Raw genomic sequence first — 16132 nt, forward strand, 5'->3', positions numbered from 1 at the left:
GCGCGGCTGCGCGAGCGTAGCGGCCGATCCGAGAAACCGCGCATCGGACGCGAACCGCCGCCTCCCTCCCTCTCCAGCAGGCGCAGCCGGAGCCACGCGCAACCCGATAAATGGAAGCCCCCCCATCTCGTCTCGTCTCGTCCCGTCCCGTCTGCTCCTCCCGGTCGCGCAGCGAAACCGCCCCTTCCCTCCGCGCGATCTCTAGCGTCTCGTCTCGCGCGCACGTCGCCCTCACGACCGGACGCCAGCTCACGAATATCCACCCGATTTAATCCCGGCCCCTTCGATTCCGCCGCTCGCGGCCTATCGTATAAGTACTCGTGCGTATCGATAGGCAGCTTGCCTTACCAATAAGAGGACCTGCTTCTCGCAGATAAGCCAGTGGTGGGTGGCGTGGGGAGAGAGAAAAGGGCGAGAGGTCTGCAACGCATCGAAGAAAGCGAGACTAAAGTTTCTCTCTCCCCCCCCAACCCCTCTTCCACATCTCCGCTTCTCTCTCGTCTCCGCCTCGCTCGCGAGAGAAGAGGAGGGGGCCGACGACGGAACCCTAGGATTCGCGGCCGCCCGGGCGGCCCAGCCACCAGCGCCGCGCCCTCCGTGCCAGGGGGCGCCAGCCGAGCTCCGGGCCGCGCGGATCGAGCACCGGGCGGGCTCCCGCCGCCGCCGCCATGTCGTCGCTCAGCCGCGAGCTCGTCTTCCTCATCCTCCAGTTCCTCGACGAGGAGAAGTTCAAGGAGACCGTGCACAAGTGCGTCGTCGCCCCTCCCTCCGTCCTTCCCTCTCTCCGGCCTCGTCCGGTGGTTACCTGCGCGTGCTCGGTTGGTGGGTGGTTGGGATCGATCGGGCTCCTCTGCGCTTTAGGGGATTTGATGATTTGCCACGCCTCCCGTCTCGTTTTCCGCTTCTCTCTCCGTGATGAATTCGGCGGTTTTCTAGGTCTTTTTCTTTTCTGGTTCTGGGCTTTCATGGTTGCTGCCAAAAAAAGGGTTTCTCTCCAACTCTGTTCGATTTGTTATGCGCGGTAAATTCGTGGAAGTTTCGGGTTATTTCGGTCAAAACATTTTATCCCGTCCTCGTGGCCGTTCTCCGTGATAGTCGTTGTTTTATTTATTTAATCCGGTCAAAATCGATTTTCGTGGTCTCAGTTTTTCTTTTATTCCGGAAAAATTCAGGGGCGCATTTGAAATTATGGAGCTTGCATGTGCGGTTTCCTACACCAATCGCGTGCCTGGTGTTTTTTCTTCTTTTGTCAACTGGGCTGCGCCTTCTCTGTCGGAGCACATAGATTAGTGTGATTAATTCTTTGATTGGTGTACTGCCGCTTTGGTCCCCTTGTCGTGTCCTGGGGGTAATCGGTAAACGTTGCGGTAGCTGGCAGTTTAGCTGGATTGCTTCATTTCGGACAGACAATTCGTGGAGGAATTCGAACTTTGGCCTGGCAATTCGGTCTCTTTTAACTCGTAGCAGGTTCTGTTTTTAATGTGTTCCGCACTCTGCTCTGCTCTGTTCTGCTCCACGTTCTGCTTTGCAGAACACACACACCGGAGGGTTGTCAGAATTAGACTGTCTGACTTCGAGTCTTCTGCAATAAATGGTATGGACTTACTTGGTGGTTTAGGATCAGTTTCCCAAGCTTAAAACTTGCAGTGTGGTTAGCTGTTTAAGTGGTTTATGCTTTGACCATTGGAGTTGTGGGCACTTTAGTGTACTCATTCTGGTACTGATTGGAAAAGTTGGCTACTCTGCTCTATCACGTTCATTGCTCCAACAATTAGAATTATCTGTGGTCTGCTCATCGATATGTAGTAATTTCCTATGTCACATTGTGCTGTAGGCTTGAGCAAGAGTCAGGGTTCTTCTTCAATATGAAGTACTTTGAGGAGAAGGTACATGCTGGGGAATGGGATGAGGTGGAGAAATACTTGTCAGGTTTCACCAAGGTAGATGACAATAGGTATTCGATGAAGATATTCTTTGAGATCAGGAAGCAGAAGTATTTGGAAGCACTTGATAGGTACTGTTCTCTAATATTTCACTTCATTTGAAAGAGGAGCTGGTTTTTCCATCCACTTTTTTTTGATATTGTAAAATTTACTGACTTTTCGTTCTACATGTTCTGAACAGGCATGATAGAGCAAAGGCTGTAGATATTCTTGTCAAGGATCTTAAAGTCTTCTCGACATTCAATGAGGAGTTATATAAGGAGATAACTCAGCTTCTCACTCTTGAGAATTTTAGGTTTGTTCGTCTTGCTTTATGTCATCATTTACTGTGGCATCAGATTGTTGAGAAGCAGTTAAATGAAATCTTTCTTAGAGCTTCTTAGATCTTATTAAGGTAATCATTAAAAGCTTCTTCTATTTTGTGCATTGCAACGAATGTATCTTCAAAGGTGATGAAAATAGGACATGTATTGATAGATCATGAACCATTAGGAAATCATGGCAAGCAACAACTACATATATGTTAACTGAGCAGGCATAGCAAGCTGACAACAGCATAAATCTGTTAGCTAAGCCAGATGCTTATTTGCAAAAATAGCTAAAGTTTCTTCAAGATATTTATTTAATAGCTTTATGTTATGCTGGTTTTTCCTGTATTTTTTTATGGAAAATGTTGGTTGCTTAACACTAAAAAATTATTGCTATTTCCTCTGAATGTTTTATTCCAATTATTGGAATTCCTTAACCTGCTGCTTCTGTTTGCTTAGCTCAAATCGTCAAATAAATGTTGCTTTGTTGCAGGGAAAATGAACAGTTGTCGAAGTATGGGGATACTAAATCAGCTCGCAGTATTATGCTGATTGAGCTAAAAAAACTTATTGAAGCAAACCCCCTTTTCCGGGAAAAACTTGTCTTTCCGACTCTTAAGGCATCACGCCTGCGAACTCTGATTAACCAAAGGTTTGAAAGTAACAATCATTACATTACCAGACATTCTGTTTTCATATAAGTTGAATTTATGTTTTTTTGGCAATATGTGCAGCTTGAATTGGCAGCATCAGCTTTGTAAGAACCCTCGTCCAAATCCAGATATCAAAACTTTATTCACTGATCATACTTGCACTCCTCCCAATGGAGCTCGTGCATCACCGGTGTCTGTACCACTAGCAGCTGTTCCAAAGGCTGGTGCCGCATACCCACCACTCACAGCGCATACTGTATGTTTGCTTGATCATTTTCTGCTTGTGCATGGCTTCTACGATCTTTTGCTTCTTACATTATGTATTTATTCATGCAGCCATTTCAACCTCCTCCACCTGGTCCGTCTTTAGCTGGTTGGATGGCAAATGCTGCTGCCTCTTCATCTGTTCAGTCTGCTGTTGTAGCAGCATCATCAATACCTGTTCCACCGAATCAAGGTATTGAAGTGTGGTGCCACGTTTCTCTGGAAATACGTCTGGTTGCTTGTTTTAAGCATATCTGCATGAATATATGTTCTTGATTTTCTTTTGTTTTTTGTTTTTTCTTTTTTGCAATTTGGTGGATGCATTGAACACCAAAATTTGTAGCGTGTGGTTTGGTATGCCTTGTACTTTGCATCAGAACATTCCTGAAACAATTGGACATGTGAAACTTCAGTTCCAGACATATAACAGATGCTGCTAACTTGTTATATTTACGCATTACTCAGTGATGAATATGATGTAGCTGGTAGGAATTGATGGTCTCAATCTTAGTTTATGGGTAGCTGTAAAATAAGCTTCAACCCTACCCTATTCTATATATGGGTTGCTGTAAAATAACACTACTCTTTGGTAGTTTATGCTGTTTACTCTGGTTCCTTGCATATTCTTGTCCTTTTGTGTTTTTCATGTTCGTCCATATAGTAAGAAGTATGATATTACATACAGCAATTAGTTAGTAATGCTATCTTGTTTGTTCTTGCAGCTAAGATATACTGTAAAGCTTAAGCTCACAAAAAGGAGGATTCAATTTTGCTTAGAACCGTTTTGTATGTTGTCATGGGAAATGTATTTATGTTGTCAGTTATTTGCATGTTTCAAAACTTCAAATGACGCGATTTATATTACATTTTTTCCTCAGCTGTCTCCATGTTGAAACGGCCAACTATAACAGATTATCAAAGTGCAGAGTCCGAGCAACTAATGAAGCGACTGAGGCCTAGTGGACATGGCGTTGATGAGGTAATATTGCATTTACACTCAGAAAACAACAACAACAACAACAACAACTTAGCCTTTTGTCCCAAGCAAGTTGGGGTAGGCTATTTACACTCAAAAAACATGACATTTTTATTTTGTATGAATTTTAATGATCAATCATGCTTATGCAGGCCACCTATCCTGCCCCCATCCCTCAACCTGCATGGTCAGTGGATGATCTTCCTAGAACAGTTGCTTGTTCATTGTCACATGGATCTAATGTAACTAGCATGGATTTCCACCCGACTCGGCATACACTACTTCTAGGTACTAATTGCGATAACTATGTTATTTGATTATCTTAAAAAATGTGTAGTATGTACTGTTTCATGTAATAGGTGTGAATTCTGATATACAACAATATATTAATTTTCTTATGTGTTTGACTCCACAGTTGGATCTGCTAATGGTGAATTCACACTTTATGAGATTGGTCTGCGTGAGATGTTGCTTTCAAAGCCCTTCAAAATTCGGGACATAAATGCATGTTCACCACAGTTTCAGGTATTTATACACAAGCTGAAGTCATAGTTGTAGTTTTCTTGTATCTTATCCTTTAGATGTCTGTGTGTTTTCATCTTATTATGAGACTCATTATTTGCCTATCCGGTGTATAGAATGCTGTAGTCAAAGACTCCTCAATATCCATTAATCGAGTTACCTGGAGCCCTGATGGAGAATTGATTGGTCAGTGTTCAATACTGTAACTTTTCAGTTAATACTTTGGCTGGGAACAATTTTCATTTAAACCTACCTTTGTGGTTTTTCAGGAGTCGCATTCACAAAACATTTGATCCATCTACATGCATATCAACAACCAAATGAGACACGCCATGTTCTAGAGGTACTGCAACAAACTCTTACAAATATTAAAAATGAGATATTATCAATTGTGTTACAAATATCTTATTCATTGTGTCAGATTGAGGCTCATTCTGGAGGAGTAAATGACATAGCTTTCTCCCGACCAAATAAGCAACTTTGTGTTGTCACCTGTGGAGATGATAAACTAATAAAGGTATGATGTGACTCGGATGGTTAATACTCATACTTGGGCTGTCCTCTTGAACTTCTCTTTCGTTTTGTAGGTTTGGGATATGCACGGACAGAAACTATTCACATTTGAAGGACATGAGGCGCCTGTGTATTCTATCTGTCCTCATCATAAAGAGAGTATTCAGGTGCATTTTCATACTCTGTGGCCATCAATATCTCAGGATGCATTAATCTTCGCTGTTTATGCTTTTTCTATGCCGAGTTCGACTTTTCTCCAGTTTAAAATTAGAAAAGCAATCATTGTGTTTCTACTTTTACATAATGGCACACAGTTAATGATATACTACCTATTCAAGTGGAAAAGAGGGAGGTCTGCAAGTGCATGACTTTTAAGACAAATGTTGATTTTAATAGTATTTATGGGTACCTCCCTTTTATTCGCCATATTACATTTGTCCTAGAGCGTGTACATAACTCCATATTGTTTATCATTATGTATCAAATTCATGATTCCATATTTTGTTATAATTTAATTGATTAGTAGAAGAGTGGTCCTATCTAAATCTAAAATGCCTTATAATGTTCACTTATTCAGACAAGTCTGTGTTTCTATTTCCACTTCTCAGGGCGTGATCAAAATCAAGTCTAATACATGATTTTCTTATGCTTAACACAGTTCATCTTCTCAACTTCCCTCGATGGAAAAATTAAGGCCTGGCTTTATGACAATGTGGGATCTAGGGTGGACTATGATGCTCCTGGGAAGTGGTGTACTACTATGCTCTATAGTGCTGATGGAACTAGGTAATAATAGACAGGTTAGCCCTTATTTTTCCACCAAAAGTGGTTCCAGTTTTTACTAACTAAACAATTTGCTGTGGATATGAAGGTTGTTCTCATGTGGAACGGGCAAAGAGGGAGACTCGTATTTGGTTGAGTGGAATGAAAGTGAAGGATCTATTAAGAGGACTTATACTGGATTTCGTAAAAGATCAGCTGGTGTTGCTGGTGTAGTGCAGTTTGATACAGCTCAGAATCACTTTTTGGCTGCTGGTGAAGATAACCAGATTAAATTCTGGGATGTTGATAATACTAATATGCTGACTTGTACTGAAGCTGACGGAGGCCTCCCAGTTAGTCTCTGCTCCCTGTCATATTTATCCTTGATTTTGGGGGGTGGGGTGGGGTGGGGTCGGGTTCTAATCTAACCATTTTACATTATTACCAGGCTCTTCCTCGCTTGAGGTTCAATAAAGAAGGCAATCTTCTTGCTGTTACGACAGTGGACAATGGTTTTAAGATACTTGCAAATGCTGATGGACTTAGAACTCTACGTTCTTTTGGAAGCCGACCTTTCGAAGCATTTAGGCCGCAATATGAAGCTTCTTCTATGAAGGTTCGTACATGACTTTTTTGTCTGCTTTTTTTCTTTCATGTTTTTTTAGATTGATCCTGACACTAATTTTGAATTTACAGGTCTCAGGTGCTCCTGTTGTTGCTAGCATCTCTCCTAACATAGGCCGAATGGATCACTTAGATAGGAATTCTCCTGCAAAGCCAACTCCTATACTGGTATTGTGATTCATATTTTCAGACAAATAGAGATTGATTTCTCCTTGCTTACCTATTTATCAACAATTTAAACAACATCTGACAATATAAATTTGAATAGAATGGTGGAGATACGGCATCAAGAAGCATAGATATAAAGCCAAGAATCTCAGAAGAAAAACCTGAAAAAGCAAAACCTTGGGAGCTGATGGAGGTTTTAAATCCCCAGCAATGCCGTGTAGCAACAATGCCAGAAACTCCCGATCAGCCCAGAAAGGTTCTTTTATCTTGATGTATGTTTCATACTTCTCATTGTGGGATATGTGAGAGGGTTTAACAACATTTATTTGCAGGTTGTCCGCCTTCTGTACACAAATTCTGGTGTTGGGTTGCTAGCACTAGGGTCTAATGCCATTCAAAGGTTATGGAAATGGAGTCGAAATGAGCAAAATCCGAGTGGAAAGGTACATCACTTTCTGTTGGTTATTTTTAGGTTAATCAAGTTTGTGGTATAATTTTTGTCCATTCTACTAAGCAGGCCACAGCTGGTGTTGTGCCACACCATTGGCAGCCAAATAGCGGTCTTGTCATGACAAATGATACAGCAGATACCAATCCAGAGGAGGCAGTTCCATGCATTGCACTCTCCAAGAATGATTCTTATGTGATGTCTGCTTGTGGTGGCAAGGTTTCATTGTTTAACATGATGACATTTAAGGTAATGTTTAACTATTTTATTCTGATGCATTTTTCAGACTTCAAGAAGATTTGATCATGCATCTTCCATGCAGGTGATGACAACATTCATGCCACCTCCACCAGCATCAACATTTTTAGCATTTCACCCTCAAGACAATAACATCATAGCGATAGGAATGGAAGATTCAACCATCCACATATACAATGTCAGGGTAGATGAGGTAATAAATACCTAATATCTGTACAGATTATGTCTTTTTGAATCATTTCATTCAGACTTCTGACCTTTGGTTTTTCAGGTAAAAACTAGACTCAAAGGACATCAGAAAAGGATAACTGGATTAGCCTTCTCCACCAACCTTGGTGTACTTGTTTCTTCAGGCGCTGATGCACAGGTTACTATTAGTAATGCATTTCTTGTTGTGTCACAAGCTGACCATGTTTTCAACAACCCCCACATCCCTACATCTTGCCCTTTTTCTGTCTCTGAATTTGTTCTGATAGTAGTCACCCACTTTCATATTTTCAGCTGTGTGTGTGGGCCAATGACTCCTGGGAGAAAAGGAGAACTGTTTCTATACAAATGCCAGCCGGAAAGACTCCTTCAGGAGATACAAGGGTCCAGTTTAGTTCTGACCAAAGTCACTTGCTAGTAGTACATGAAACTCAACTAGCTATATATGATGCATCAAAAATGGAGAGGATCTATCAGGTGACTCTTCGTATACTTTGTCAAAAGTCAAACTATTTTGTCACAGCCTTGCCTATTAAATCTGTCTCTTTCTTGATTCAGTGGATACCCCAGGACACGTTGTCAGCTCCTATATCGCATGCATCATACTCATGCAACAGCCAGCTTGTTTTCGCTGCCTTCACTGATGGTAACATAGGTGTCTTTGATGCGGAGAACCTGAGATTAAGATGCCGGATTGCGCCATCAGTATACATGTCTTCGACAGCCATAAACAGGTACTACCCTCTTTGTACACCGAGTACATATTATTTAGCTGATCATATGAGAAGTTTGATGTGCTGGTGCATTTTCTATTTTCACTTTGGTAACATTTGAAGTCAGCCAATGCATATTCTTGCTGTAATTAGAAGCTTAGTTGATTCAGAAGAAGAGAGAGAGAGAGAGAGGACAATAGATGATCCTTAAGCCAAGTTTGCTAAAATAAATAACTGGCATTTTTGTGAGGCCAAGTTTTGATGGGGGCTTCTCTGTGGTTTATTAGCTTACGAGTTGAGTATCATGCATATTCTGGATTTCGCTGGTGATTTAAGTCTGCATAGGTTATCATCACTGTTTGAGATTATTGTGTTAAACTTGAGGGACAATTGTTGACATGCATAGACCAGCCCTAAGTATTCGTAGCGCCATTGAGCTGATTCAGGGCTTCAGGCAGCTGAGGTACTATTCTGCTTCTGGTGCTGCTGTTCTTGGATTGGGAGCATTATGGCAAATTAAGAAAATATCGGATAATGAACTTTCAGATATACTTCTACATTTGAATGCTCGTTCATGTTACATAGGTTGCCATAATGCCATGTGATCTTGTTACATAGCTCCTAGCACCTAAGGCATGTTTGTTTCCTGGTTCCAGCAATCCACCTGTTCACCCTCTTGTTGTCGCTGCACATCCCCATGAGCCAAACCAATTCGCGGTCGGGCTGTCAGATGGGTGTGTTAAAGTGCTTGAGCCCTTGGAGTCTGATGGGAAGTGGGGAACGCCCGCTCCGGCAGACAATGGGATTCCCAATGGCAAGACACCCGCATCATCAGCTACAAGCAACCCAGCCGCAGATCAAATCCAAAGATAGATGTATCGCTGAAGCTTTCTCTGTAAATTTTCTAATTGAACTGACTTATTTGTATGTGAATGTCGTTAGGATATTATTGTTGCATTTGTTGGAAAAAGCATGCTGTGTGCTGGGACTTGCCAGATGTCATTACCTTAGTGGTTCTCATGAAAGATGTTTGCAATAGGGGACAGTAGTGTCCATAAAGTGTGTTGGCTTAGGTGTTCTCAGGTTTAGATCGAATGATGATGTAAGCTATATTCCTTAATGCATGTAAAGCAATACATAGTTTTGCTCTAATCCCGTTCTCGCCTGTTCCATATTCTCTTGTTATTATTATCCTTACAAAGGACAAGGAAAAGCAGTGCTGTGGTGAATACTCGAAATGCCACCACGTTGCACGTTTGAGTGAGCCGAGGTACCTGCGATCAGTTTTTGACCCATTTTGTTTTGTTTTTGTTTCTGCCTGCCTATGTGTCGTGCCACAAATTTTCCGGAGACCAATTCTTGTTATCAGATTTAGAAATGCTCCCTCGCTTTGGAGTTTGAAAGACCTGTCAAACCAGATTCAGAAACTGAACCTATTCTGATGACCACCTTGAAAATTCGTTTAGCAAAAGGCCAGGAAGGCCACTGAATATAACTATATTCTTATATTAATGGGTCAAAACGGATCGTATTAAGCTAAATCTAAATCGGTAATACACAGTGGGTATTATTTTAAAAGACACGATGTCCTAGAGGTACAGACATGGGTAAATTACACGAACCATTCGGTATCAATAATATAAACATAACATAAGCCAGTAATACTTGCACGGAAATTTTCTATATTTCCAACATCGGTAATGTTTCAACTACTGGGTCTTGCATTAGTATGGTCCATTCCTAACAAAAATGGATTGCGTATTAAGTAGCTTGAGTGGTACAAAACTGGACTCCAAACATAATATATATTACAAGTTTCATATTCTATTGTTCGATAAAACATTAACGAGAGGATGAAATTTCATGGTTGTGGTTATTTCTTCTCTTGATTTTAGAGTTCACATGCCTACCTTAAAATTTTTTAAAAGATGCTAATTCCATCCACACCTCCATCTTTGCCACCTCACCCGTATCACATGTTTTCTTCTTCCCATATTTGTCTTTGCCCTCTCCGCCGTTAGATGAGATCGTACGGCTGTAATCACCTATTATTTTAAAAATACATAGACTAACCCTAATGCCTCAAATCCTCTTCCCTATCAACGCCGCCACCACCTTACCTTATCATGCACGTTTCCTCAATCTCTTTCATCCGTCAGATCAGATCTCACGGTCCCAAATCACTCTTATTTTCTTATTTAAACACATAGCACCAATCCTAACATTCCAAACCCTACCCTTGCCTCACACTACTTCCGCCGCCTATGCTTTAATGGTGTATCCACCTTGGATGCAAAAATATCAACTTCTACATTGAGGGTACGATCGTTTCAATCAGTGTTGGTGTAGGTTAATATTGACAACCTCTTATTCAATTAACAATCAACATTGCATCCGGTGTTTCCACTTGCGTAGGGTAGAGGTAAGAAAAAGAGTACTTTCCTTGCCCTCATAAGGAGTTTCTATGGATGAGATCTCATCTCGATGCCAAAACACGTGCGGAAACGCGCCTTGTAGCTATCTGGGTAAAAAAAGAGCTGATTATTTTCAACGAGAAAAGTATTAGAGGATTTGTTAGATATCCCGTCATGTGTTAGTTGGGGGTGCCTTTTTAATGAAAGGGTCATGTTTTTTTCAAAAAAAAATCCGCAGAGCTGGCCAACGTGCAACGCTCCTGATCTGACGGCATAGGAGGAGGTTCTTCTAGAAACAAGTAGACGCCACCGAAGAATCTAGAACGGAGCACCCAGGCCACGCGGACCACAAGCAAGAAGAAAAGAGGAAGAAATATTCCTCCCGTCGAAAGCCGGCGAGGGAAAGAGCGACAAGGCAGCAGGAGAGTAGGAAGCGTTGGCCGATCTGCTGCGGAGAGGAGGAGATCGCCGGAGAGTAGAGCAGAGATGTTCCTGGTGGACTGGTTCTACGGGGTGCTGGCGTCGCTGGGGCTGTGGCAGAAGGAGGCCAAGATCCTCTTCCTCGGCCTCGACAACGCCGGCAAGACCACCCTCCTCCACATGCTCAAGGACGAGGTCCCTCTCTCCCTCCGATCCACGGCGCTTTCCCCTTGCGAATTCCGGTCCTATTGTTTTGATTTTTCCCTTGACGCGGATTCCTGATCTGGTTTGGTTGGATTGATCGCAGCGGCTCGTACAGCACCAGCCAACGCAGTACCCCACGTCGGAGGAGCTGAGCATCGGCAAGATCAAGTTCAAGGCCTTCGACCTCGGCGGCCACCAGATCGCCCGCCGCGTCTGGAAGGACTACTACGCCAAGGTTGACTCTCCTTTCTCCTGCTGCTCGTTTCGTTTCTATTATTGTTAGAGCGCTTCCCTGTACAGTTTTCGAGAGGTTTGGTGTGGGAATCTGGGTTGAGACGGAGATGGTAGGGTTTTAGTTGCAAGTAGTATCTCGGGTTAAACTAGAAAGGTCCCAACTAGAAACGTCTGAATTTCATTACTTGTTATTGTTAGATTGCTTCCATGTGATTTTATGTGATTTGGCGTAAATTTTGGTTAAGACAAAGACGATAGGGTTTTAGATATTAGTATATTGCAAGTACTGTCACGAGTTAAACTAGAAACGTCCGAATTTCTTTACTTGTTATTGTTAGATTGCTTCCATGTGTTTTTGTGTGATTTGGCGTAAATTTTGGTTGAGACAGAAACAATAGGGTTTTAGATATTAGTATATAGTATCTGGGGTTAATTAAACATACTACATCTGAATAGCCGAATAGTTAAGCGCTGTAGGAGTAGAAAAATTGTAGAATGTCACAGCGTGCCCAGAGCTATGATTTTGTGGAGATAGTCACCTCAGGTAACCAAGGACAACATACCTGCAGAGAAATTTTGACAACCTGTTATGCTGTTATTTGAGCTCCGACATCCAGATTAGCTGCCCATTTGCAATGGCCCACTACAATTTTGGTGGGGATACCTACTGGTGCCATTGATTCTTCACATCAAACATTCAGAGGTTTATAGGATGTGATATCTGTATCCAACAAGAGTACACAATCTACATGTGCAAGTGGAACTAGTTGGTATTTCCTAGCAAGGATGTTACCTAACCTTAGTAGAAGTATTGAACAAACTTTAGCGACGCATGCCTAGTCTTTTTTAATTCTTTTGCGATTCTTTATTTCAACAGAACACAGCTTCAAACAAAAATATGGGAAAATTGTCCATGCATCACTGTGCATGGAGAGCTTTCCAAATGTACAGCTCATGCTTTCCACTTGACTGTTCTTGGACGAGACTTGCTGAGAACACCTGAGTCCACTCTTTGTTTTTTTTTCATTCAAAAAATAAAATAGTCTGACCTGGAGTGGTGGGAACAAGACATATTTCCTTTGTCTTCTATGTTCTTTATTTCAGCAAAGTACAGTCTGAAATAATAATGTGGAAAATTTTCCCTGAATCACTGTGTTTGAAGAGCTTTCCAAATGTGCAACTCATGCTTCTCACTTGACCAGATTACCACTCATAAGGCTATGAGATACCTGCTTACAACTATTGAGCAATTTTGCTCCTCCATCTTCTCTGCCATGCATCAGACCTCTGGTCAGCGCCTTGCTGGAGTTGTGGTTGAGTCTGACATGCAGAATATGGAGAGGTAAAGCTGCCCATTAGCCGTGAATGGGTTCGTGTGGTAATTTGGCAATGTGGGAAGTCTGAGTGCTATAAGTGCAAAGCTCTCCAGAGACACTGTTTTCTTGGTCTATTTTTGCTAAAAGAAATGTTAGGCTTTTAAGAGCAGCCCTAGTAGTTTTAATTTTGGATTGGAAAATCGTTGATGTGTAATTCAGTTCAAGAGTTTCATTGCTGCATTCTATCATTAAGGAAAATATAAAAAAACTGTGAGCTGCTCAGTTGTTGGCCAGATGGAGGCGTGGAGCTTCACATGCCTGACGCCCATGCCCTGTCCTACTGTGCGTGGAATATTTTAACCAGCTGGTAGCTCATGGGTGGACTCGTCTTAGGAGTTCGGTCATCTATAGTTCGATTTCTGTGTGTACACTGGAGCTGCTTTAACAGAAATCCTCTTTATGTCTTGTACTGTTCTTGGATGAATCTCTGAAAGGTCTTGAGTTCAGTTGTGGGTTTTCATAAACCCTCATCTGACCTAGAATGTACTCCCTCCATCCTAAAAAATGCAACTCTCGCATCCTGAGGAGTCAAATAGTTTCAAATTTGACCAAATTTATATAAAAAATTTAGTAACATTTATGTCTCCAAATAAATTTAGTATAAAAATATATTACACGATTAATCTAGTAATACTCATATTGTAATATAAATATTAATACTATTTTGTATAAATTTGGTCGAACTTGAAATTGTTTGACTTCTCGATATGCGAAAGTTGCATTCTTTTTTGGGACGGAGGGATTAGGGAACAAGATAAGTATCCTGTCTGATTCTAATATTTCTTCATTTCAATAAAGCACAGTCTGAAATAAAAATATGGAAAAATTGTGCATGTATCACTGTGTTTGGGGAGCTTTCCAAATGTATGACTCAGGCTTCCCTCTTGACCAAATTACCACTAATAAGACTATGAAGTGTGCCTGTTTATAACTATTGTGAAGTTCCGCTCCTTCATCCTTTGGTTTTTGTGATAGTTGATAAACAGGTTTATGTCACAGTATTTGTGGTAATTTGGCAATGTGGGAAGTCTGAGTGCTATGGGTGCAAAGCTCTTCAGACACACTGGTTCTTGGTCAATCTTTTGTAAAAGAAACTAAAAGACTTTTAACGATATCCTCCACTTTATGCTTTGTATGTTCTGGATGAGACTTGCTGAGAACACCTGAGTTCATCTCAGGGTTTTGAATTGAAACCCAGATGCCCTAATATGGTGGGAATAAGACAGACGTTCTTTTCAGTTCTTTCAGCAAATCACAGTCTGATATAAATATATCGAGAGCATTTCAAATGTACTATCCATGCTTATTACTATTGGACGATTTTGGTCCTCCATCTACACTGGGGAGCATATGAACTCTGATGAGCACCTTGCTCTTTCTGGCGCCCTTACTACGCTTTCTCTACTGCTGCATCTTCTTATCTGTCAAGCCTGGCTGCTTCACTTCCAAGGCATCAACCTTGGGAGGAACAGACTCCACAGTGCGAGTGATGGCAGTGCCCTTGGATTGAGGCTCTGCAGCCCATTACATGTGCGTAGGATGCAGTTGAGTTGGAGACAGACTGGCTGAGAAAGGAAGGTAGAGCTCCTAGTGGTAAACAGGTTATGGTCACAATTTTTTTTGACATGTTGGAAAACTGGAGGGCTTTAGAGGAATCCTAGATTTGGCGCTTTGTACTGTTCTTGGATTAGACTTGCTGAAGTACTGTTAAGTCACTTGCCCCTGCTGGCCTAAAACAGTGCGGAACAACAAAAACCATGGTAGTTTTGAGGGAATAATCAAGAATGCTGTACATTATGTCGTTTACCCATTGTGTTTTGCTATTTTGCTACAAGAGAACTAGGGAAGTGAATAACATGGAGGGAATATGGAAATTCGTCTACAACAACAGCTGGAGATGATTCAAAACTTGAATTCGTGTACTCATCTTCATGTAAACCACATAAAACTGCGCCAAACACCCCCCCCCCCCCCCCCCAAAACACCACCACCACACCACACCCAACTGCATCTCAAAAGATCTTATTTGCATGACTGTTGTCTAACACAAGTTGCTTAAGGCTTCTGTTTATCTTTTCAGAACACCATGTTTGAGCCATGTTGAATTGATTCAGTTTTTGATCCAATGTTTGGTCAGGGGAAAAATGTGACTGTTTAGCACTAGGCATTTAATACTAGGACCCAAGTTAAGTTACTACTTTATTCCCCTGGCTGAACAATACCCCAGGCTTTAACGATTAACTGTAAACTTAATAAGTTCTATGCTTTATTGTTTATTGTTTTGGCATATCCTTTTGTCTAGCTCTTTCTAATTTCTTAGTATATGTCCTATAGGTGGATGCTGTCGTGTACTTGGTGGATGCTGTTGACAAGGAACGGTTTGCCGAGTCGAAGAAGGAGCTTGACGCTCTTCTAGCAGACGACTCGCTTGCGAACGTTCCTTTCCTCATACTGGGCAATAAGATTGACATCCCGTACGCGGCTTCAGAGGAGGAGCTGCGGTACTACCTCGGGCTGAGCAACTTCACAACCGGAAAGGGCAACGTGAACTTGTCTGACTCCAATGTTCGCCCCCTGGAGATCTTCATGTGCAGCGTGGTGCGCAAGATGGGCTACGGCGAAGGCTTCAAATGGATGTCTCAGTACATCAAGTGAAGCTACACCCTCCCCTCTGTCCATAGCACTGGGCACGGGGTGCTGCTCTTGGTCGGGAGTCAGGTCTGGTCGTCACTATGGAGAAATCCGCAGCTGTATGAAAAGGTTATGGTAGCTAGTGATAGGGAAATCCTGTAAGTTGGTGTTAATCCTAGATATGTGATGGGTCTATTTTCTTTTCTGATTGTTTGTGAGTGATGTTCTTGACAGTTCAAAAAATGCGGTTGCTGGAACCGCTTCAACGCAGCGAGGAATATTCCAGCTTATGTAATCACGTTACTTCAACCAGTGAAATGTTTGGTAGCAGCTTTGGTGATCTTTCGTCGCTAACCAGTGAAATGTTTGGTAGCAGTTTGTGGTTCCTGAAAGCATGGTTGTAAGGCTGTGGTAGTGGTGTCTCAACTGAGAACAAATCGTGCATTTTTTGAGACCTGCAGTGGTGACTCCTAGCATGCTTGATGAAGGTTGCA

General features: G+C 42.0%; 2 protein-coding genes across 4 annotated transcripts; both read left to right on the forward strand.

Moving 5' to 3' along the window:
- The first annotated feature begins 417 nt into the window (after positions 1-417).
- LOC112893173 (protein TPR1) lies at positions 418-9511 on the forward strand. 3 transcript variants are annotated; one of them, XM_025960366.1, is made up of 25 exons: positions 418-748; positions 1835-2014; positions 2125-2238; positions 2745-2903; positions 2986-3160; positions 3241-3361; positions 4047-4147; positions 4297-4432; positions 4560-4669; positions 4783-4852; positions 4936-5009; positions 5088-5183; positions 5254-5346; positions 5838-5965; positions 6051-6294; positions 6390-6557; positions 6638-6733; positions 6834-6989; positions 7066-7176; positions 7251-7430; positions 7504-7632; positions 7711-7806; positions 7941-8123; positions 8205-8380; positions 9016-9511. In XM_025960366.1, the coding sequence occupies exons 1-25, from the start codon at positions 669-671 to the stop codon at positions 9230-9232; spliced, it is 3393 nt and encodes a 1130-aa protein (XP_025816151.1). In that variant the 5' UTR covers positions 418-668; the 3' UTR covers positions 9233-9511. The 3 variants fall into 3 exon arrangements, with proteins under 3 accessions (XP_025816151.1, XP_025816152.1, XP_025816153.1); XM_025960367.1 differs by having other exon boundaries at positions 4095-4147; XM_025960368.1 differs by lacking the exon at positions 418-748 and adding an exon at positions 798-1594.
- Positions 9512-11056: 1545 nt separating this feature from the next.
- LOC112893317 (GTP-binding protein SAR1A-like) lies at positions 11057-15992 on the forward strand. Its single transcript, XM_025960569.1, has 3 exons — positions 11057-11388; positions 11501-11632; positions 15342-15992. Exons 1-3 carry the CDS (start codon positions 11260-11262, stop codon positions 15660-15662), a joined length of 582 nt encoding a protein of 193 aa, XP_025816354.1. The 5' UTR covers positions 11057-11259; the 3' UTR covers positions 15663-15992.
- The last annotated feature ends 140 nt before the right edge of the window (positions 15993-16132 follow it).

The sequence above is a fragment of the Panicum hallii genome, chromosome 5 (genome assembly GCF_002211085.1).
Source record: "Panicum hallii strain FIL2 chromosome 5, PHallii_v3.1, whole genome shotgun sequence".
Classification (NCBI taxonomy): domain Eukaryota; kingdom Viridiplantae; phylum Streptophyta; class Magnoliopsida; order Poales; family Poaceae; genus Panicum; species Panicum hallii.